The 21,862-nt window shown below is 51.7% G+C and overlaps 1 protein-coding gene across 2 annotated transcripts in view; it reads right to left on the bottom strand.

The window, feature by feature from the left end:
• Positions 1–12,808: 12,808 nt before the first annotated feature.
• Hivep3 (human immunodeficiency virus type I enhancer binding protein 3) overlaps positions 12,809–21,862 on the bottom strand; it is a 68,645-nt gene continuing 59,591 nt past the window's right edge. The window contains exons 5-7 of one of the 2 annotated variants that reach the window (XM_028786574.1): positions 19,622–19,708; positions 15,307–16,211; positions 12,809–14,290 (exon numbers count right to left, since the gene is read on the bottom strand). In XM_028786574.1, coding sequence (XP_028642407.1) covers positions 13,523–14,290; positions 15,307–16,211; positions 19,622–19,708 — 1,760 coding nt within the window. In that variant the 3' untranslated portion in view covers positions 12,809–13,522. Of the gene's footprint in view, positions 14,294–15,306; positions 16,212–19,621; positions 19,709–21,862 lie in introns of both variants that reach the window. The other variant, XM_028786567.1, reaches the window with a different exon arrangement.

Consider the following 21,862-nt stretch of genomic DNA (forward strand, 5'->3'; position numbering starts at 1 on the left):
CGACATACTTCCCTAAAGCTGGCTTTTGCAGGAGATCATCTTTGTAGGTGCTAGGTCAGGGACTCTGTAGTTGAGCAGGTCTTCACAGGGACCTCACCAGCTAGGACCCTCAAAGCTCTAACTTAGGGCTGTTCCAACATCCTGGAATGAATTCTGAAATTGCTTTCTGTTTCCCTCAGACTAAGTTCTGTAGGAGGAAACAGAAGTAACTTTGTTCACCTTAGTGCCTAGCCTACTGTGGGGTGGTGTGTGTGTGTGTGTGTGTGTGTGTGTGTGTGTGTGTGTGTTCAGTATCCAGTATCTTATTAGCCCAGGCTGGTCTCAAATTTACAAACCTAGGTTGTTCTGTTTTTTTTTATGCATCAAGTTAATTAATTAATTTATAGACATGGTCTCAAGCTGGTCTCAAGCTATATAGCCAAAGCTCACCTGTGAGCCTTCTGTTTCTACCTCCTGGCTGCTGGGATTATAGGCATGTATCACCCTTCACTCTTGATTAGTGTGGTGTTAGGAATTGAACCCAGGGCCTTGCTCATGGCAGGCAAGCACTCTACTAACCGAGCTACATCCCTAACCTTGCTCCTTATCTCCTCTCCCTCGTCACAGCCTTCCTATCCTTCCTCCTACTTTGGTACTGCAGTTTGGTCCTCATCTATCCTCAAATGAACTTCCAGTGATGAGTACTGGCCAAAGTAGCCGAAGCCCTGGCTGTCTCTCAGTCCGGCTTCTCCTCATGGATGGTCTTATACCTAGGTCCATCCTAGGAAGGGTGGTGCCACACAAGTTGTAGGAGGCCCCTATTCTCCTTGTAGCCTGAGGTCCCTGCATTTAGGACAGCGTCTTCCTCCTGTCAACCGTACTGAGGCCTCACTCGCAAACCTCTCAGGGTGTGAGCTGTGTCCACAGGCAGAGCCCGCCAGTGCAATGGCTTAATGTGAGGTACCCAGGGGAAGCCTGTTCTGGGGTCTCTGCAGCTTTACTGGCCCATGCATCTCTGCCCTCAAATTATGTGTCCATTTATGGGGAGTAGGGTGCTCCCTTTTGTGAGCACTGTGGGAATTTTCAGACACAAAAGTCCTGATACCAAGTAGCTACTGGCTCAGTACTAACCTCTGGCCTTAGCCTATACCAGGGTTCTAGTGACCTCATACCACCATCACCCTCGACACGCAATGTTGTACTAACGACAATCCTCCTGCAGACCCCTGTGCTCATAGCTCATCTAGTTCCCAGGTAAGGACATGGCATATCCTGTTTCTGCTCAGACCTAGCCACTGCAACCCAGAGATGGAGCTAGGGCTTTGCCACATGGCACACTCAGTCAAAGGGATTCTGTAATCTGCTTCAAGTGGGGGCTTATGGGGGCTTATGATCTCTGAGCCCCTATGAACTCCAAGACCTAGAAGCTCTAAGGACACGGGGTGACAGGTGAGACTAGAGCAAGTGTCTGCACGTGCCCCACCCCCTGCACAATTCCTAGCACTTGAGAGCCCCGCCTTATCCTGGCACTCCTGCCTGGATTCCTGCCCATGTGGTTTCCCCTCGGCCTCTCCCTCACGTCCGCTGGCAGTGCATCCCCAGATGTCTGCATTCCTCTGACATGAAGACGGCCACCTTGGGGCTGGGCCTGGCTAGGACATCCGTGAGTCTGGCTAAGATGTGTGGGGACACACCTGCTGGCACCTGTGTCTCTGTGCCCATGTATGGCTGTGCTCCTGTATGTCCATGTGTGTGCAGGGTGGGAAATCACACAACCAACATGGACACTGTGTGGATAGCCATGAGTTCACTTGGAGGTAGTTGGAGAGTCTACTCTGCAGCATCCTAGCGGCCTGAGAATGGGAGTCTTTGCTTGTGCACCAGGTGCATGCATGCCTCCTGCACCAAAGGGCCCTTGCATGTGGGGGATTGTGTGCCCAGCAATGGCCTCTCTGAGGTTCAGCTCATAGCCCCTGGGGGGAGCTACAGCAAGAGAGAAGCAGATCAGGATGAGGTCAAACATGGAAAAATCATTTGCCTAGTTGGGCTAGACCCTGACTACATGTTCCCTTCTCAGCTTCAACCCTTACATCAGTCCTGGAACATAGAAAAGTGGAGAAAGTTCCTTCTCTTCAAGGCCCCGAGAGGGCAAGTTTGGTGCCCATGCTCACCTGGCCTGTAAGTGGTAGAGTTTGGGGCCAAAGCTCTATCTGCCTGATTCTAGAGGCTGCCAGTCAGGATGGAGAGGAGGGACTGCAAGGGCCGAGACAGTAAGACCCATGTACTGTGCAGCCAGGCTCGTGCAGTGACCAGAGAAGGCGAGGGTCTCACAGCCCCACTTGTCCTGACTGGGAAATAGATAAGCACGTAACGGTTTGCACGGAACAGTTTGCCGGGCCTTGCAGTAAGGTGTTTTTTGCATGTAGTAACATTGAACCTCTAATAACCCACGTGATTATTAAGTTATTATTCTACTATGTAATATTTATTATATTATGTAATAATATGTAATTATTATTAATAGCCTCTTCTCATTTTAGATGTGAGGAAACTGAGGCACACAGAGGTCAAAGAGGTTTCCCAAAGTCTCACAGTTGAGAAGTGGCGCAGGTGGGATTGTACTTTCTGTGTCTTGGCTCTGTGGTCTGAGGACATAGCCCCTATGCACATGGCTGTGACTGGCACCTTCTCATTCAGGATACCGCAGCCTCATTCCTCACGATTGAGTGGTCTCCCATTCCATCCTACATGCAATCGAGGAAAACTGAGGGGTGGTTGCACTGGTCACCTACCCCACTGAAGGGGAAACTGAGTCTATGCTAGAATGGATCCTGGGCCTGTGACTTAACCTCACACAGGGCTCTGCTGCTCCCAGCTAGAAAGACTCAACTCCATACCCAGAGAGAGCAGATAGGAAGGGCTGTCCCCAAAGTTGCCAGGTAGGGAGTCCTAAAAGGAGGCGGAGCAGGCTTGGCAGTTGGCACAAAATAGGCAGGCAGCTGAGGGTGAGGCTGGGACAGGGCCGAAGTCAAGGCTCAGGAGCCGGTTTTCCCAGGCTATGTCTGAGTAATCCTGTGACTATATTTATCTCCTCTTTTCTTGGGTGAGCAAACAGAGCCCAATGCCAGGCAGGCCTGCCACCCCCACCCCGTGCCAGCATGTTTTTCTCACCTGTCAGTGGTCCTTCATAGTACCACAGTTTTGGCCCTGGGCATAGCTTAGCCATGTAGGACTTATAAGGATGCTTATGTGCCTTCTGTGATAAATCTCATTGTCTGCCCTGCTCAGGGATGCTCAAAAATGGATGGTCATGGATGCGGCCATGTCAATGGCCTAGGTAATGTTGGTGCAGGGGTCCTACCCCATTCAGGAACTAGGTAATAGCTTTCAATCCTGCCTTCACACTGGTCTACATGTGACCAGACTGCTTCCCTCTAGGACCTGAATTCAGAGGAGATTTGAGGGTACAGAGGTCTAGGGTACATGCTACAAGGTTGAGTGCTACACGCTGGTCTTGGGTAAAGAGCCACTCTGCTCTGCGACTTACTTTTCCTGATTGTCAATGTTGTGCTTTCCAGCTTCCACAAATAATCTTCTGTGTGTGTGTGTCCACATGTGTGTGAGCACTCTCGTGGTTTATGCATGGTTTATGTGTATATATGTCTCTGTATATGTGCACATATGTGTATGCACATGTATGCATGGGTTTATGTGTGTATGTCTCTATGTGTGCACATATGTGCATGCACATGTCCACACACATGCACATGGAGGCCAGAGGCTGACATCACGTGTCTTCCTCTATTCCTGTTCACTTTATTTTTTGAGGTAAAGTCTTAGAATCCATCACCCAGCTAGAGAACAGCGGGCTAGAAGCCCCAGGAACCCTCTGTCTTCCCAGTGCTGGAATTACAAGCATACTCTGCCATGCCTGGCTTCTTACACAGATGCTGGGGATCCAAACTCAGGTGCCCATGCTTACGTGGCAGGAGATTTACCAACTGGGCCATCTCAACCCCTCTTCCCACACAGCTTGTAAGCACCAACTCAGAGGCGTTCGGAATGGATTGGTGGGCGGGGATATGCTGAGAAGGGACTGTCAGTTTGACCTGCTTACACCTTGCTAGCCTCAGGTTCACAGCAGTGACAATGGATGCACACAGGTCCCCAAGGGAAGGATATGTATGTATTGTGGATGCATGTCTCACAACATGTAGGCAGTTACGGGCATCCCTGATTCTTAGAGGAACATGTAGTCTTAGGATGAATGAAATGCTGGGAACACACTACAAGGTATGAAGGGCACAGATTTTGCAGCGGTCCATTCCAAAAGCAGAGGGGACCAGGCAGTAGTGAGGTCAAAGGGGTGATAGTGGACACTCTCGTCAGAGATGATGCAGCCCGACCCAGGTCTTGGCCCACATCACTCCGACCTCATTAGGGACTGAGGGGTGTCCCCATGATCAACTAAGCTTCTTCCCTGACTCTGTCTCTGCTCTGATGGTGCCTCATCCTTGACCTCGGAGAGACCTAGGCTGGGTGCACGTGCACTGAATGTCTGCCTGCTCCCAGGCTGGATTAGGTAGAATCGGAGGACGTGCCGGGCTGGCAGGCTCAGGGGTGGGGTGGGTGCTAGCATACTGGAGCTGCCCTGTGCCTGATCAGGACTGGGTTGCAACCAGGCCTTGTATGGCTCTGCCAAAGTAGCTCAGCGGCGGCACCCATTGGCTGAGCTGGCACTCCCAGCCAGGGCTGCCCGGGCCCCAAACCACCGGTAACCAGAGCTGCCGGGAGCTGGTGGATTAGCATGCCTGCCTGCCTGCCCGCCTGCCTGCCACCAGGGCTGCTCTTTTCCTTTCCTAAAAAGGCAGAGCTGGGCAGAAGAGCTGGGTAGTAGCACTTGGGACTGGGGTAGGGTGGGGTGGTACATGTGGATCTGTGCAGAATATGGGACTCCTAGTCCTGGCCTCAGGCCAAGCTCTTCCTGGCTCTGGACCTCCATTTTGTCATCAGGAAGAGGACAATTGGTACTCGTATCTTCCTAAAGTGGATGAGGTCGTTCGTGATAGGAGTACAGGATATTTGAGTACCCCAGCCCAAGAGGGATCCCAGGGTTAGAGAGGCTTCACAATACGGAGATTGTGTACCAGAGCTCAGGCTCCCTATCATGTAAAAGATAACAGTGTCATAAATGTTCTTCTCCCAGGGCTTCAGGTCATCACCGATGGTGAGCTCTACACAATGAAGGCCCAGGCTGCAGCATCTTCAACCTCTTGCCCCTGTGAACTACCATCTTCCCGAAGCTATTCCGCCTGCAATGGCCTGTCCCCCAAACACTTTAGCCCTGATCCCAGGATGGGAATAATCCTTGGAATGACAGTAAGATCTTCCAGTCCTGTGGACTTCAACCCCTCTGGATGGATACCAGCAGAGCTTGGCCAAGATGTCAGCCATTGCTCTCTGGAGATGCTGGAACAGACGTGACAGGACTGTGGCCCTACTACTTGTGAGAATGTGATCTTAGGCACTGTCTTCACCTGTAATAAATACACAATCTGACCCATTCTCTTCTCAAAGGGGTCCAGCTCTTGACCTGTACAAAAGACCTGGAAGCCAGCAGCATGGAAGTGTCTGTCTGGCTTGGCACTGAGCCAGTAACAGGCAGGAGATGACAGCAACTGATGTGAAATTCACAGAGCATCCTGGAGAGAGCTGCAACTGGACTCCAAACAGAGGCAGCTGTGTAGCCTAATGCCTAGCACTCCCCCAGAGCCAGAGAGGGGCTGGAGGATAAGGTGGGGGGGGGGGCTTGGCTTCCTTGAAAGGCTGCACCCGAGTCAGCCATAGCAAGAGGCCCTCCCTGTAGCCCAGGCTGACTTCTGACTTGAGATCTTCCTGCCTAGGCCTTACAAGAGTTGGGATGACATCCACGTGCCACTCTCCTTGGATGAGTGTTGGTCTTACTGTCGCCACCTTTGACTGTTGTCTAAGAATGGCACCTGAACTCACCATGCTGGGCAGTTGTCAGCACTACAGGCTGAGTTTGCAAAACTCTAGACACAGAGCCTGTTGCATCCTCTTCTGGGCAGGGCTCTTCTTCCCTGCTGTCTCTATTCACCTCCCCCCCGACCCCCCGGTTTCCTTTCCTTCCCTTAGGGTATCCTCCTGGGCTCCATTGGCATTCCACATTCTTGCACATTATGATTTCAACATGGGATACCCTCTCTGCTTCTCACGCTTTCCTCGGGGTGACCCCTACCCTAGCTTCCTGTAAAAGAGCATCCCCTCTGAGAGTGACACCACTGTCCCTGTCCCATCTCATCCCGTCCCATCCCAGACCTCTGCTCCTTTGGTCTGGAAAGTCCTAACCTTGTATGGCCCAGAGGTTGTTTCCTAGCTCCCTAAGACCTGGCTATGTGGCTGGTTCTTACCTGTAATGAGACTGGTGGGCATGTGTTTAAGTTACTTGTGTTTAGGTGATGGAATATCTGTCATCAGTCAAGGGACAAAAGGTTTATTTTGGCTCCTGGTGTTGGTGGGCTCAGTCCACCGTGGCAGGAAAGGCATAGCTGGACAGTCACATCATGGACCAGAAGATAGTATAAAAGGGGATGCCAATCTTCATCCAGCTTCATCTTCCCCTACCTTTACTCTGTCTAGGCTATGGAATAGTGCTCATATGTAGAGTGAATTCCTGTTCTGTGACTGTTCTTTGGAAACATCTCATAGACTCACCCCATGTGTACCACACCAATCTCCCAGGTGATTCTAAATTCAGGCAAGTTGATAACAAAGACTGTTTATGATGGGATATTTGTTGCCAAGGCCAGAACTATCTTTTCCTCTGCTTCTGAGGATCCTGGGAACACAGGAAGGGCAGCCATCAGTCTGGGTCTGCCAAGTCGCTGGGCTGAGCAGAACTCCTCTGCACATGTCCACTGAATGTACAGTGAGGGAAGGAAGAGGCGTTTGCTGCCTTCAGCCACAGGTGCCAGGCATGCTTGTTCCAGCAGCACTGCTGAGCCTGTCCTGACTGGTATACCCTGGCTTCCAGACCTGATCTCCACCTCAGCCCTGCCATCATTAGAGAAGATCCTCACTTGCCGCCTGCACACACACACACACACACACACACACACACACACACACACACACACTCACACACCCAGCTCATATCCTGGCTTCTGCCTCTTCAGCATCTGTGGTCCACAGGCTCCATTCACTGAGGTCTCATCCTGAAATAGCAGCTAAAGGCAGACTACAGCCCATCTTTTCTGCATTCAAACAACTACTGTGTGACCATGGCTTTTGCCTGGTTAGTTTTTTTTTTCTTTTAGCTCTACACAAGCTAGTCACGTGGGGAGAGAGACTCTCAATTAAGAAAATGCTTACATTAGCTTGCCCTGCAGGCAAATCTGTGAGGTACTGATGTGGGAGGGCTTAGCCATTGCTGTGGTGTTTGCATTGGGCAGGAGATATAAGCCAGCAGGCTGAGCCAGTTGTGGGGAAACAAGGCAGTAAGCAGCACTCTTCCACAGTCTTTGCTTCAGTTCTTGCCTCAGGGTTCCTGCCTTGACTTCCCTTTCCTCTCCAGGTTGCCTTTGGCTATGGTGCTGTTTGTCACAACACTATAGAGCTAACTAATACATCCTCCCTCCCACCACCCACCTGGCTAACTCCGTCCTCACCTGATGGCCCACAGTTTCACCTCCTCTTTTCTTCACTCACTGTGACTCTCTGCTGTGGGCTGGCAGAAGCCACGCTTGGGAGAACATGGTCTGGCTGTTGACTGCCATTACAGGAATCAACAGCAGAGCAGACAGTGACCACAGCTCTTTGGTTTTGTAAGACACCTTCCTTCTTTCCTGGGGACTTTCTCTCACTGCCCTCAACACCCCCTCAGGTCTTCTCAGGTCTCCTCTTAGTCTACAGCTTCCTCAGACAATTCTACTCAGTTGCCTGAGAAAACCCCTCACAGAACACCCTTTGTGGCTGTCACTAAGACATGCTGACTTCTCCCACTTTTTCTGGACTCCCAAGCCTCCTTCCCCCACCCCAGGCCTCTCTTATTCCACCAGCCACAATGGTCAACATTTGCTCCCCATAATCAATAGGCCATCCCCACAGCTTTCCTGCTACTGCTCAGCTGTCTGTGTCCAGGTCTAGGACAAAGTATTTTTTTCCATCTTTGCCTCCAAGGTTCTTCAGTACCCACCCACCCACCCTACCCTCTGCCAGCTAGCTCTCATTATGTCTGCAAAGGGCCCACCACATGCCAGAGATGGTGCTGGTACATCTTTTCTGTAAGTTGTCATTAATCCTCTTTGCCCAAATAAAACCACCTCTTTAGGCCCTTAGAGCTGAACTTCTGGTTAGCGCCTGTCCCAAGGGCCATCACTTGGCTCACTGGCCTGTCCCAAGGGCTGTCACTTGGATAACTGGGCTGTCTCAAGGGCTGTCCACTTGATCACTGGCCTGTTTTCATTTCCTTGGTGTTGCTGGATCTTTTCTAGGAGAGCTTTCATGATACTCTGATGCCTTGCAGACTTACAGCCTCTGTTCTCTGCCACTGCTGAAGGTGAGCCTGTGGCAAAGCGACTGCCCACAGCCAGCTCAGACAGAAGCTCTCTGAAGGTCGGCCCTCTCTCTTGCTTATCACTGCACCCAATGGCAGCCTTCGCTGGCACTGTGTTGAATATAGAAGATGGGAACCCACTTTTTTTTTTTCTTTTTGCCATCCTGGCTATCCCAGTATCTGAATAAGCTGCAGAGGACCTACTGTGTTCAAGGTATCTGTGGCCCCCCCCGCATGCACCATCTTTTTAAATTTTCATAATGACTCTCAGAGTTGGAGCATCACCTCTGATTTTACAGATGAGCAAACAGGCACAGAGAGGTTAGCTGACCTTCCCAAGCTCACACAGGCCATCAGTGGCTGTGTCAGATTTGGATTCAGGTTCTGTCCTATAGCTGATTCAACAGTGGTTCTCAGTGGTGGTCATGTGTGATAATTCCTGAATTTCTGAGTTCCCTTGTTTAGAAAAAGGGTCTTAGCAGTTGTAATTAAGGGTCTTGAGGTGAGAGCAGCCTGGATTAAGGTAGGCCCTTAGGTTCAATGGTGGGCATGTTTTGAGAAGGGGGCATAGAAGTGTAGAGGAGTCAAGAGATTGGGTGTGTCTAAAAGCCAGGAACACCACAACTTGTCTGTACCCACCAGAAATCGAGGACATCTTCTCAGAGTAGAAGAACAAACTCAGCAACATCCAGACCTCAGATATCTCCCAAATACTGACCAGACCCCATTCTACTTAGCTCCAAAGACGAATGAGAATGGGCATGTTTGAGACGGCATGGCCACAGGTTTCAGATTCCCGAGTTCCAGAACTGTTGAGGAGTCCATTCCTGTTGTTTAAAGCCAGGCAAAACATTGCTGTGGTAACCCTAGGGATGAAGTCAGGCTTCTCTCCCATGGTGATGTACTGAGGCTTTTATGGACAGGCCTGGGTGTGAGGGAAAAGGAGTCCCAGGCTATGTGACCGTGACCTAAACATTCTCCTTTCACGTGCCGATGGTTATGCAATGAAATGAATGCTCAGGGGTCCAGTGTTCTCCTAATATTCTATAGTCCTCAAGAAAAGCCATGGCGAGGCTGGCTCAGTGGTTAAGAGCATTTGCTGTTCTTCCAGAGGACCTAGGTTCAATTCCCAGCATCCACATTGGGCAGCTCACAAAGGCCTTTAACTCCAGTCTCTGGGGATCTGATATCCTCTCCGGGCTTCTGTGGGCACCCTGTACTTTTAACATACACGCACACAGACACATACATAAACCTAAATTTAAAATTGAGGAGGAAAAGCCATGAACCAGGCCAACAGGGCTCTGTTGGGAATTTCAAATTTATTCCAACGTGCTATGGTTTTTTTAAAAAATATCTTCAGGCTGAACACCCAGCCCAAGCTGTAATAAAGGCAATTATTATACTTGTAAAAACATCTCATTCACAGTACAGATGGGATTTACAACAAGGGTCACACACACCAATACTGAGCGAGTCTTTCTTTTTGTATAACAGACTGTGCTTTAGATCTGTGTAGATTTTTTTCTTTTTTTCTTTTGTTTTTGTTTGAGTTTTTTTTTGTTTGTTTTGTTTTTCTTTTGCACTGATGAATACCATACTGACAACTGCAAGATACAAGTGTAGAAACTGGAGTTTAAATAAAACCACAGGCAAAACTACCCCGTTCCAGTGCGGTTGCTGTACATATCTACAGTACGAGTTTTGGAATGTATTGCCATTGAAGAACGTGGAGACTCTCTACAGACAATTTCACGTACAGAATGCGTACACCTTTTCAAAAACAAAACAAAAACCAAAAAAAAAAAAAAAAAAACCCAGAGGCAGAGATTTCCTTACAGAGTGTGAGTATCTTACATTTGCCTGCATGGTCCCTTTTCTTCTTGATCACCACATTCTGTGGTCAGTAGTGCCCAAGCAGTTTTCAAATGGCAAGCAGACAGGAACCACAATACCGAAGCGAATTTGGCGGCACTGACTTTGGAAACTTTCTCAGCAGACATTGCAGAGCAGATCTGTCTCCCAGGACTTCACCTGGAAGAGTCAGCTAGAGAAGGGCTAGGAGGAGATTTCAGCTCGGACATATTCCTTCTTCCTGGGCCAGGTAGGGGCAGACAACACTGGGAGTTATTTCTTTTAAGAGGTTTCCCCGCTGGGGCAGGCAGAGACTTTGTATCTAGAAAAATAGGTAGCTATCCCTGTCAGAACCCCCGGAGGGTCTTGGTGGCTGGGACCAGAGTATCAGCTATGACAGGGGTGGGAAGAAGCGGGCCTGCCCTTGGTGTGGAAGGGGTTAAGTTAGTACTCAGAATGATGTGAGGTTGCCCAGGGAAGGGCATCTAGGGGTCAGGCCTCAGGGATGAGTGGCTTGGAACTACCACAGAGGACTGGTTTGACTTGAGACCTCCCCAACTGTCACAGGTAAGGAGGAACAGAGACAGTCTGTAGCAAGGCCATCTTATTCCAGTGTGTGTCAGCAGGCCCCACACAGATGTCTGAACTAGACTGTCATCGACAGTAGTGTCACAGGCAGACTGCAAAGTCAGAAGTGGCCGGTTGTGGACGAGGAGCCCAGAGCACATTCCTGGAGTGAGAGGTTTCTCCGGGCGGAGAAGGTTCGGGTAGGCTGGGCCGTGTGCTTGGGGTGGGGGTGGGGGTGGAGAGAGAGCTTGGAAGAGGAGCTCAGAGCTGTGCCTGGTGGTGGCATCCACTGCAACCCTCTGGGCATGTGTAGGGCACCAGCCACGGCTAGACTCACTCTGTGTATTCTGTCCCTGTCACCTAAAGGCAAGCCTCGAATTCCTAGCCTTTGTTACAAACCATTTCCCTGAGTCGGGGTGCCCAGTAACTGTGGGGGCTATTCTGTGGTCACATTTGTCTGTCACTAGGCTGCTGAAGGGGAGATGCGTGGGAGAGAGGGAGGAGAGAGAAAGAGAGAGATAAGGGGAAGGAAGGTGGGAGGGTGGGGGAGAGAGAAAGAGAAAGAGAGAGAGATTTGGGTATAGCGTGAAGTGGAGAGGTGTGGGTATCCCAAGGTCAGGAGCTAGCCTTCTGTCTGTGGCCAGAAGCTCTTGCTTAGAAAGCCGTCAAGCCCGGTTTGAGGCGATGTTTCCTGTCCAACTCAGACCTTAGCATCAGTGGGGCCTGTGGGTTAGGGCTAAGAGGCGGAAGGGAGAGAAGCTGCAGCCTCCAGCTTGGGCTGACCAGCATCCAGGCTTCTACCCTCTTCCTTCCAGTGCCCCAGCCTAGTCTTGACAGCTTCTCCCAGGTGGGCAGGAGACTTGGAGCAAGTGCAAGTCAAGCATCCCAGACTGATACCCATGCCACCTTGAAGCACAGTACACAAAACAGGAGGCCCCTGTACTACTGACACTTGGATCTTAAGCACTGAGTCAGGCATAGGGAAACCAGGTGACTGGGGTGGGCATTGGGCCTGTGGCTGATTTGCCCATCCAGCAAGGAGCAGGTATGGCATGAGCTGGGGGGACAGGGATGGCCTAGTACAGACAGCCCAGAGCCTTGCAGCAAAGCCTTCCCATGAGCCTTCAGCTACACACCCAGCCTGATGCCAAGGGACAGGTCCTTGCTTTGTATAGTGTGACAGCAGTATCCAGCATGGCTAGAACAGGCTTTGTGATTTGGGGACAAGGCTGTAGGAGGGACCTCCTCATGATGCACTCTGTCTCTCTCTCTCTCTCTCTCTCTCTCTCTCTCTTGTAGAAGGTAAAATTATTTCTGGAGGGTCTTAGAAATGGTAGCCATAGAGCCTGTGTTGCAGAGGACTTTCTTTCTTTCTCTTTCTTTCTTTCTTTCTTTCTTTCTTTCTTTCTTTCTTTCTTTCTTTCTTTCTTTCTTATAAAGCATGTAACAGGTCAAGTTCCATATTTCAACTTGGGTTGTTTTGTTTTGGTTTTGCCCTGGGAACTTGAGAAAAATTCAGAGGACTTGGGACAATTTATAAATCCTCTAAGTTAATAGTGGAGTATCTGAGGAGGCTGGAAAAAGTACCAAACACCATCTTTGGCTTCTCTCTATGTGTATACATACACACACATTTCCAGCCATGAAGGAAGAGTGACATGTCCTCAGAGATAGAGGTGAAACAGAATCTAAACCCCAGGCTCAGAACAGGTCCAGACTGGGACCACACCTAGTCTGGCCTTGGTCCCTTCATCCTGCAGGTATTTCTTAAAAAAAAAAAAGGAGCGAGCCTATGGCCAGGCCCAGGAGGCAGAGACCTACAGTGTACAGGAGAAAGGAGATGGCAACTCGGGCTCCTTTATTAGCCCTGGGGGGAGGTGGGGTATAGGAGGGGAAGTGAGAGCCCCCTCCACACACCGCAGGATTCTCTTCCCTGCTGCTATTCTGAGCTGAGATAGTAGCAAAGGTAGCTTTTTGTTGTTGTTGTTGTTCCTAGAGTGGTGGGTTGGCTCCTGCCTCTATTTGTGTCCTTCTGCTTTGGGGTTCTGGTCCCTGGGATGACAGAGAGGGGCCGCTACGAGTTGTGTGTATTCCACGTGGGGATCTTGGGCATCTGTCTGTAGGGGTGCTTGCCTTCAAATTGAATTATATATTTTCCTCCTCCTTTCCTCTTCTCTCTCAGTGCAACAGACCCTATCCTGGACCTTGAGGTGGGGATGGCTGCCATGGCATGTGGTGGTGGAGCCTTGTCCCCAGAGCACACTCACAGCCTTGAGCTCCTCATGGATGTGTTTTGTTTTGTTTATGGATGTGTGTGATTTGTTTTGTTTCTTTTTTTTTTTCAAGCAACAAAAGGTCTAGAAAAAGGCACAGGTAACTGCATATGTGGAAAAATAGAACAGATGGGGCTGAGCAGAAGCCGCATGGACAGACGGACAGATGGACAGATGGGAGAGGGTAACCATGGGAGTAAGATGACTCCAGGTGGTTGACTGGGAATGTCTGTTGCAGAATGCTGGAGGCCAGGCGCTGAAGTAGCGGTAGATGCTAGATGTTTGGGGAACCACTATCCTTGGGCAGGAATAGAGGTGTCCTAAGCTCTCCCCTACCTAAGAGCTCAGGGGAGCCTTGACGGGTCCTAGGTTCTCCAGAGAGGTTCCTGCTCCGGGGTGAAGAGTAAGTGGGGGTCTCTGCCAAGCAGTCCATGGAGCTGCTGCGGTCCAGTGGTGGGAAGCTTGAGGCCTTTAGGTTGGCCAGTGTGTGTGGTGATTCCAAGAGGCCCCTCCAGGATGGTGCCACCTGGTGGCTTTGGGGCAGCTGTGGGGAGCAGGGGCTGTGTGTGCCCATGGGTTCTGCAGGGGCTTCAGCCCTGTGAGGTTCCCAGTCAGGAGGTCTTCCTGGGCCTCTGCCGGTCCTTTCCTCTTCCAGTTCTGAAGAGAGTGTAAACTTGGAGACCTTGGCCACAGGGGACACTGATGCTGAAGGGCTCTCTGTGGGACTCCAGCGGCTGTGTTCCTGGGCCTCTCGGGCCCCAGTTAGGTCACTGCCGCCCCCTGAGAAGCCACTGACCCATGCTGCACAGGGTCCTGGCAGCAGGGTAGGGTGGGCTCCTGGCCGGGCCTGTACCATCTGGATCCCACCGATGGGAATGAGGGGGCAGGGGGCGCGGTTCAGGTGTTGAGAATGCAGAGGCAGGTGGCTGAAGAGGTTCTCATCACTTCGGCTAGGGAGGTGGCCATGGACGTCATGAGGGGCAGAGAATGGTCGGGAGAAGAGAGGAGCAGGGCCAGCGGATGGACTTCGGGACTCAGTCTTCTGCTGGAGTCAGAAAACAAAATGGGAGAAGGCAAGGATTACATGCTAGGCACCTGCAGACCTGAGGGCTAGAGGTAGAGAGGGCAGGGAGGCCTGAGATCACAGTGTAAGGCTGGTGAGTACGGCCAGAATCAGGAGTCATACTGCTGTGCTTAGGGAACTTCCTATTGGGCAACTTAGAGAAACATGTTGGCTGACATCTGTAGGAGGCAGCTCCTGGGTATGGATGGGGGCTCTGTAGTCACCCTGGTCTACCGTGGCTCTTCTGCCTCTCCCCTTCTTAAAATGGTCTTGGCCTAACTTCACCCTTGCATATGAATTCCCGCACAAGGATCTCAACCTTCCACTACAGGAAGTTCAATGGGGCAAGAAAGATGCTTCAGTCAGTGTTCCTCCAGGAGAGATGGTATGGGGTCATGATAGCACAGAGCAAGAAATATCTACAGGGACAGTATCAGCCATGGGCAGTGGCAGCCGTGGGCAGTGGCAGCCACTGGTAGTGGTAGTGTGGTAGTGGTACAGACACTGCAAGGCACCAGGATGAGGCAGTGTAGATGATGGAACGTCAAGGAGGGTAATGGGCAGTGGCAGTGGTGTGGTAGGGCACAGTGGTGACAGAGGCCAGGCTGCTCTCAGCCATGATGCTCATGGTTCCACAGGGATGCTTGTGGACTGTGGTGTTCATGGAGGAGATGCGGCTGATGATTTTGTTAAAGCTGTCACCTGCTCCAAGGACATACGTGGACAGAGAAGGATGGCTGAGGGGTTACATGGGTATTGACATCCACATCCACGGCTACAATGCCCACTAGGGCTAGAACCCAGAGCCCGTGAGCACCAGAGCCGTGTCTGGGGCTTCTGAGGGTGCCTTGAAGTGCAATAAACTGGTTGGCACAGCCGGGACCCAAGAAATGCTTGCTACATGACCAGGAATATCGGCCTGGCTCTGGTCATGAGGCGCAGAGGGTGTGGATGGGTAGCTCCTGACCTCCAGGAGGGCCGCAGCAGGGACTTACCCATGCAGAGGTGCACGGTTCAGGGCTTCTGCTGAGAAGTGTGTGAGGTAGAGGCACGGGCTGGAGGAGAGCCCGTGGAACCGGCCCCAAGCCCAGGCCACTCTTGTCCGCTGAGGGGCTGTAGGGCCCAGTCAGGGCCCACTTCCCTGGCAGCACTGTCTGTGACGGTGACTCGGCCTGACCCAGAGACCATCTCCTGGTGGGTGAATATCTGGGGGTGCCTGTGTCTGTGGCACTCTTGAGTCCAGTGGGCACTTCTCTTCCTATGGGGTAGGGAGTGAGATGGGACAGCTCTGGTTTTGGAGACCCACAGAGGTGAGAACCCAGGTCCCTTCCTGGGCCCATCTGGGGACCAGGTGTGCTTGTGACTAAGGCCTGAGCTTCTTGGGCCAGTGAACATCGCTGGGGAGATGAGTCATTTTTGGTGAGTGAATGTTTGCGAGTAAGTGAGGGGCGGCTGCCTGCTTCTTTGCTTGGGGACCACGGCCTCCTAGGGGATGTGGCCCTGGGACTCAGGGCTGAGCTCATGCCTGTCTCCAAAGGGGTCAGTCCCAGCCAGGGAAGGCCTTGGGGACCCCGGCTAGGTGTGGAACAACTGCTGGCTGTCAAATGCGTGGCTTCTGAGACAGAGCTGCCTTGTGGGACCTTGTCAGAAGTGGTATCTGGAGGCTGAGAGCCCTGAATGGGAGAGGAGTCCTCCTGTAGTGTGGCTGGCAGGCAGAGTGGGGCTGCCTCTGAGGACGGCCTGGACAGCTCCTCCTGGCTCTCTTCCTCCTCCTCCTCTTCCTCATCTTCATCCAGGTCTGAGTCTGAGTCAGAGTCCTCCAGGTCTGAAAACTGGTGCTCCTCCACAGCCTCGGAGCCCTCTTGCCCCTCTGAGTCCTGGAGCAGGTCATCACTGGTTCCTGAGGGGAGAACATAGGGGACTCAAGATTACAGCTGCTTCAGGTTAAGCCCGGTTTCACTGCCTGCCAACTAGGCATAGTGCCACATGGCAGACGACCAAGTGACATAGCAGGCAGAATACTCTGTAAATAATAGCGCACAATGACCTCACGCCTCAGTGTACAAGTTCAGCTCTGAGGGCTTTAGGTACGTGAATTCATGTAGCCCTCAAAGAATCCTGGCATCACTGGGAAACTGGTGGTTCTATTCTTACCTTCACGCTGTGGATAAGGAAACCAACATAAGGGGGATTAAGTAACCTGCCCAAGTAAGGCAGAAGCAGGCCCCGGGGCTTCACTGCAGCAAACAAGACCATCTGTTTTCTGGTTTCTCAGTGTGGATTCATTCCACCATGAGCCAGTTATAATGCTGTGCCTCAGTTTCTCCTTTTGTTAAGTGGATGTCTCACTGCATGGCCTTCTCTGAGAGAAAAAAATAATACAGGTCTGGTGCACAGCAAGGGCCCAAATAATTACAACCACTATGATCTCATTACTGATGGCATCGATCACTCTGGGATAGGGCAGGCTGGCTGGCCCAGCAGACAGTCACAGTCAGTTAAAATGCAAACCAGATGCCAACATGACCAGGCTGGCCTACTCAGCAGCTTTGGGCAGATGGCAGAGTTTAGCCTCTGTGAGTAGCTGGGTTAGACTGGCCCCAGTCTGCAGGGAAGGCCTTACCTCTACCATTCCTGCCCTGTGCAGTACTCTGAATGTCAGCTTCCAGGTCTGGCTTCTTATGGGGTTGAGGCTGTGCCACCACCAGCAATGTAGAATGAGGCATCACTGAAATGGGCAGCCTTCTGCATTCTGGGGGATTACCTGGGGAGTTTGTGCCCTGTTGCCCATCACTAGACTGCTGTGACATGACCAGTTTGAGCTGGTTCCAGGTGGCCTAATGTGTCCACCAGCCCTATCGCTCACCCAGGTATCAATATTATATTTTCTCCTGGTCAGGAAAGGTAGGCCCAGAACCCTGGGGTACTGGCTTCGTCTCTCCACCATGCCCAGGAAGGTCAGAAACAGTGATGCTAACACCTCACCAGTCAGGTACCAAAGTGGATAATGTGAACATTCCTTATGTCACAGAAAATTGTGGGCAGAGAAGGAGCTGTCAGGCAGAGGGAGGGTCAAGAGGCCAAAGGCAGGGTTTTGGGCAGATGGAAGCAGGAAGACAAGGCCTTGAGAGGAATGGGTGATGGGAATGGGAGAAGATATAACAGACAGGGGGTAGGGGAGGGGCAAAGCCTTACATCAGCTCAAGGCACTTATTTTGCTGACCTAGGACTTTGGCAGAAGCCCTCAGATCTTACTCAGCCCTGGTCCTCACTCACACACAGTGAAACCCAAGCATAGAGAAGGCCACAGCATGGCCCACGATCATCCAGCGATCTCCTGGCCGAGTCAGAACTAAGGTTCACAGTCCTCGTGCTATTACACTACAGTTCAAAATGACATTATGCTTTGAGAAGCAGATGTGGCCCCAAGTCCCCTCCCCGCCATCTTCTTGCTGTGTGGTGATGGCTAGTTCATGTCCTTTTGTGTTTGCTACCATCTTCTCTATCTGCTTCTCCCCTCCTGTAGGCAGATGGCCGGGGTGGCACTGTTAGCATTTGCTGATGAAGGCTGAAGCAGGGTCCTGACTGAGGAGGGAGTCAGGGCCAGTATCTCTTGACATCCATCAGGACTGGCCCCAAAGCCCTTCTTTACTGAGGAGACAGTGAAGGCCCCGGGTATGAGTTCCCTGTGTGGGGATGATGGAAGCCCTCTCTAGACCACACTACTTCAGGCTCTCCACATCTGGCTCCTGCAGGTATTTAAAGGATTCCCCTGCCTGCTCAGCACCTCCCCTTCCTGATATTCCATATGGGGCTTTTCTGCCATTATTACCATCAAAGCCAGTGGAAGGCACTGGACAGAACCTTCTGGGTGCAGTTTCTAAGACTGGCCACATGGTGGCGGTGGCTGACAACCTACGCCCCAGCAATGCTCCCCAGGAGCTGCTGGCATCCTGGCTTGGTGCTTTCCAGGGCAGTTCCTACTATCAACTGTATGTTTAGGATGCACCAATTTCTAATGTCCGTCCCTGGGTCTGCCTTGTCACATGAAGTAACAACTCCATCCTTCCAGTCTCTTAGGTTACAAAGCTTGGAGCCATCCCTGGCCCAGTCCCCTCTCCTCCTCTGCCCTCTGTGATGTAGCAGGACCATCTATGGGCTCGGCTTCTGAACACATCTGGAATCAGACTTCTCACCTGAACTGTGCTCATGTGTCTGGTCTGGATCACATCCCCACACCCCTGCTGGAGTTCTCTGCACACAGGTGGAGGACATATGTATCACCCCCATAACACTCAACGATAGAGGTCAGGTGACAGCCAAGTTGGCCCCCTGCCTTTCATGGCCCTTCATGGCCCCATGTCTGTCTGGGCTTTACTTTTCCTTGACTTTAAATGGGTATGTTACAGGGATCTCGATGGGACACCATCTTATAGTGGTCTGGCGTGCATTTTGACAACATAGGGACCTCACATTATAGTTTGTGAAGACAGTGCTTTGAGTGAATTGTTGTAAACGTTGGTTTATTCAATGTTAAAAGAAACTCGATCTAATTCTTGTTAGATTGCATCACAAACAGAAAATAAAAGCCACAACTTTCTCCTTTCTTCTCTCCATATTCTCTCCTCATCTTATTACACTAAGCCCTGATCCTGACTTCAGAGAATTTGCAGCTAAGGTCTGTCACCTCTGAAGGACCTGCCCATCCATCTGCCACAGCCCCTCTGGAACTCCTGCCTGGCCTCCCTCCTTACACCGTCCCCTGCCCTGTCTGCTATCAGACTGCCTCTAGCTTGCCTCTGATGCTGGAGGACCATAGCCAGGTTGTAATGGTGTGTCAGGGCTGGGAAGGATGGGCCTATGGGATCTAGCTTTGCCTGTGACACTCACAGCCCCATAGGACATGTGGTAGGCTGCTAGCAGAAGAGGCTTCCAGGTACCACTAAGACAACTCAGGGCACGTGTTTAGAATGAGCCTGTAGTTACTCATGGGCTCATGTTCAGCAAGCACTGCCTGAACTCTCATCGGTGCTGGCTTCCACTGGAACACTAGGTTATATCGGGCTGGCTGTGTGACACTGGGGAGTATCTTAGGAATTTAAGATTTGCGCTTTCCAGTTGTTCAGCAAACTAGAGGGGAGGGCGTGGAAAGGGGGAGGGCATGGAAGTGAGGGAGAGCAGGAGGGAGGGAGAGGAAGGGGAGTAGTCGTCGTAGAAATGAGGGTGGCTGGAAAGGGGGGAAGGCCAGGGGTAAGGGGGAGGGATGGAAAGTGGAGAGGGAGTTAGGGAGAGAGGAGGTTGGCACAGTACCTTCTTCGGCTTCCAGCTCCTCCAGCACCCCCGTCTCTTGGCACTTTTTGCTATGGGCTTTCGACTTCATGTGCTTAGTCAGATTTCCTGAAAAGAAATGAGAACAGACTCATGGCCTAGTGGCAGGGAGAGGGCAGAGAGGACCGGGGCACATGGAGGCAACACGCAGCTGCCAGGCCACAGCTCCGTAACAAGTGCCAGGGCTGGAGAGGGGCCACGGCATCCTGTGCCCTAGTGTCCAGACACACTATGCAACTGTAACTGCTATGGAAGGTAAGACACGGGCTGGGTGGGGACAGGGTGCATTGAGAACCGGAGATGCTGGCTAAAGCAGAGAAATTGAAACACCACTCAGGTACAGCTTTTTTTTTCCCCCCTGCTTCTGTGTTATGTTTGGGCCCGGAAGCTGGTGGCACACTCGGATAAGATAATTTGCAATCTTAAAGCTGGAGTGACATGGGGTTCTCATGACTAACATAGTAGCTGGGGGCTGAGAAGTCCTTCTGACCTAGTACACTATTAGCTCACTCATAAGGCCAAACCTTAGGGTCTAGGCAGAGAAAGCAGGGCATGGTTTCCTGCAGGAGCAGTGAGGTGTGCAGGGAGGGGACATGAGCCCCACAGGCTCTGGGATCCAGGCTGGGACTGTCTCAGGAAAGTCTCCTTTCTGGAACTAGGGCACAGTGCAGAGAGAGAGTGCTTTGGGAATGGGTTGTCCAAGGCTCTATGAAGCCCGGAGGTGCTGCCCCAAGTTGTAGGCCTGGTTCCACAGGCTGAGGAGTTGGAGCTATAGCTTCTGGGGCCAGGGTAACAACAACAGCAACAGTGTTGGGTTCTCCATGCCACACATGTGGCAGGCTGCAGGGTGATGAGCTGTGTGGACAGCAGGTTCAGGGAGGAGAGGCCAAGCTCCCTGTCCTGTCCCCAGAGAACACAGACAGACACCACATGACGTTCCTTTGGGTTGTGCTCTGAGGATTGCTGCATTTCCAGGTGGCTGACATTGTAACATGTCGGAAGCTCCCGGGTCAGGTAACTGTCTCATGAGCTTTCAATTGCCAAGTTTGAATGGACGGATGGAAGGGGAGAGAATAGAAAGATGAAGTCTCTGGAAACGAGTGCACAGGGGGACAAGGGGATGGACGAATGCATAACTGAATGAAGGGACACGGGGAGAAAGACAGGAGCGAGATGATGGATGGATGGATGGATGGACGGGGCACTGGAGGAGAAGCTGATGTCAGGCAGGCAGAGGAGGCGAGGACCATGGAGAAAAATAAATAGCGGAACGAGTGGAAGTTGGCGTGTAAGCAGATGGAAGGATGGGCGGCTACATGAATGGAAGAATAGATGTCCACATGTGGGAATGTATGGGGGCCAGACCAGAGGAGAAAAGGAGAATGGGTGGACAGACAGACGGGGGGGGGCAAGAAAACCTGTGTGTGTGTTGGGGGAAGGGGACACTGTTAGATGAGTGGACAGGAGACAGGACTAATGGGAAGAACAATGGACAGACAGATGGATATAGCCTGAACAAGGGTCACTGCCGCTCAGAAACGTCTGTTTCGCTGAGGCTTCTGGGGGAGCTCAAGTGAGATTCCCGAGGTGAAGATGGTGACCGAGACCGGAGAGGAGCTAACTCCTTCCCTTCCCACGCATCACCCCACTCTGCCCTGCCCAGCTTGGGCCTCCCTCCTGCATCTAGATGGAGAGCTCCCGAGTCAGTCGCATGCCCTTCATGTTCACTGTCTGACTAGGCAGGAGGTGAGACAAGAGAGCTGTGGGACAGAGATCCCAACTGTCCTGACGTTCCAGTCCTTGGATCCCTCAGTCACAGAGGACACGAGAGTGGCTCACACTGGTGTCATTTGCCATATACATTATACCTGGAGTTATGAGATTTCTATTCAACCATGCTAGACACAGAGAGCAGTGTTTGTAGTCTCCCAAGAAATGCGCCCCAGAAGCAAAGTGGTGGGTGAGACTTCACAGACCATGTCATTCAACCCACTAGGCTCAGTCCCTTTCTTTCTGACCTAACTCTGGGCTCAGGTGCTGACGACATCATTGGGCAAGATTCTTGGCTGTCCTGGGTACTGGTAGGGCTCCTCTAAACAATTGGCCTACAACCACAATGTTGGCTAGTGTCAAGCTCTGGCTAGACTCAGGTCTTGGGACCCTCTGATGTGGCTGGCCTTGTAGTGGTTTTGTAGCTAGATGGCCTGGTGGAGGGGGGTCTGG

The sequence above is a fragment of the Grammomys surdaster genome, unplaced genomic scaffold (assembly GCF_004785775.1).
Source record: "Grammomys surdaster isolate TR1022 unplaced genomic scaffold, NIH_TR_1.0 100, whole genome shotgun sequence".
Classification (NCBI taxonomy): Eukaryota; Metazoa; Chordata; class Mammalia; order Rodentia; family Muridae; genus Grammomys; species Grammomys surdaster.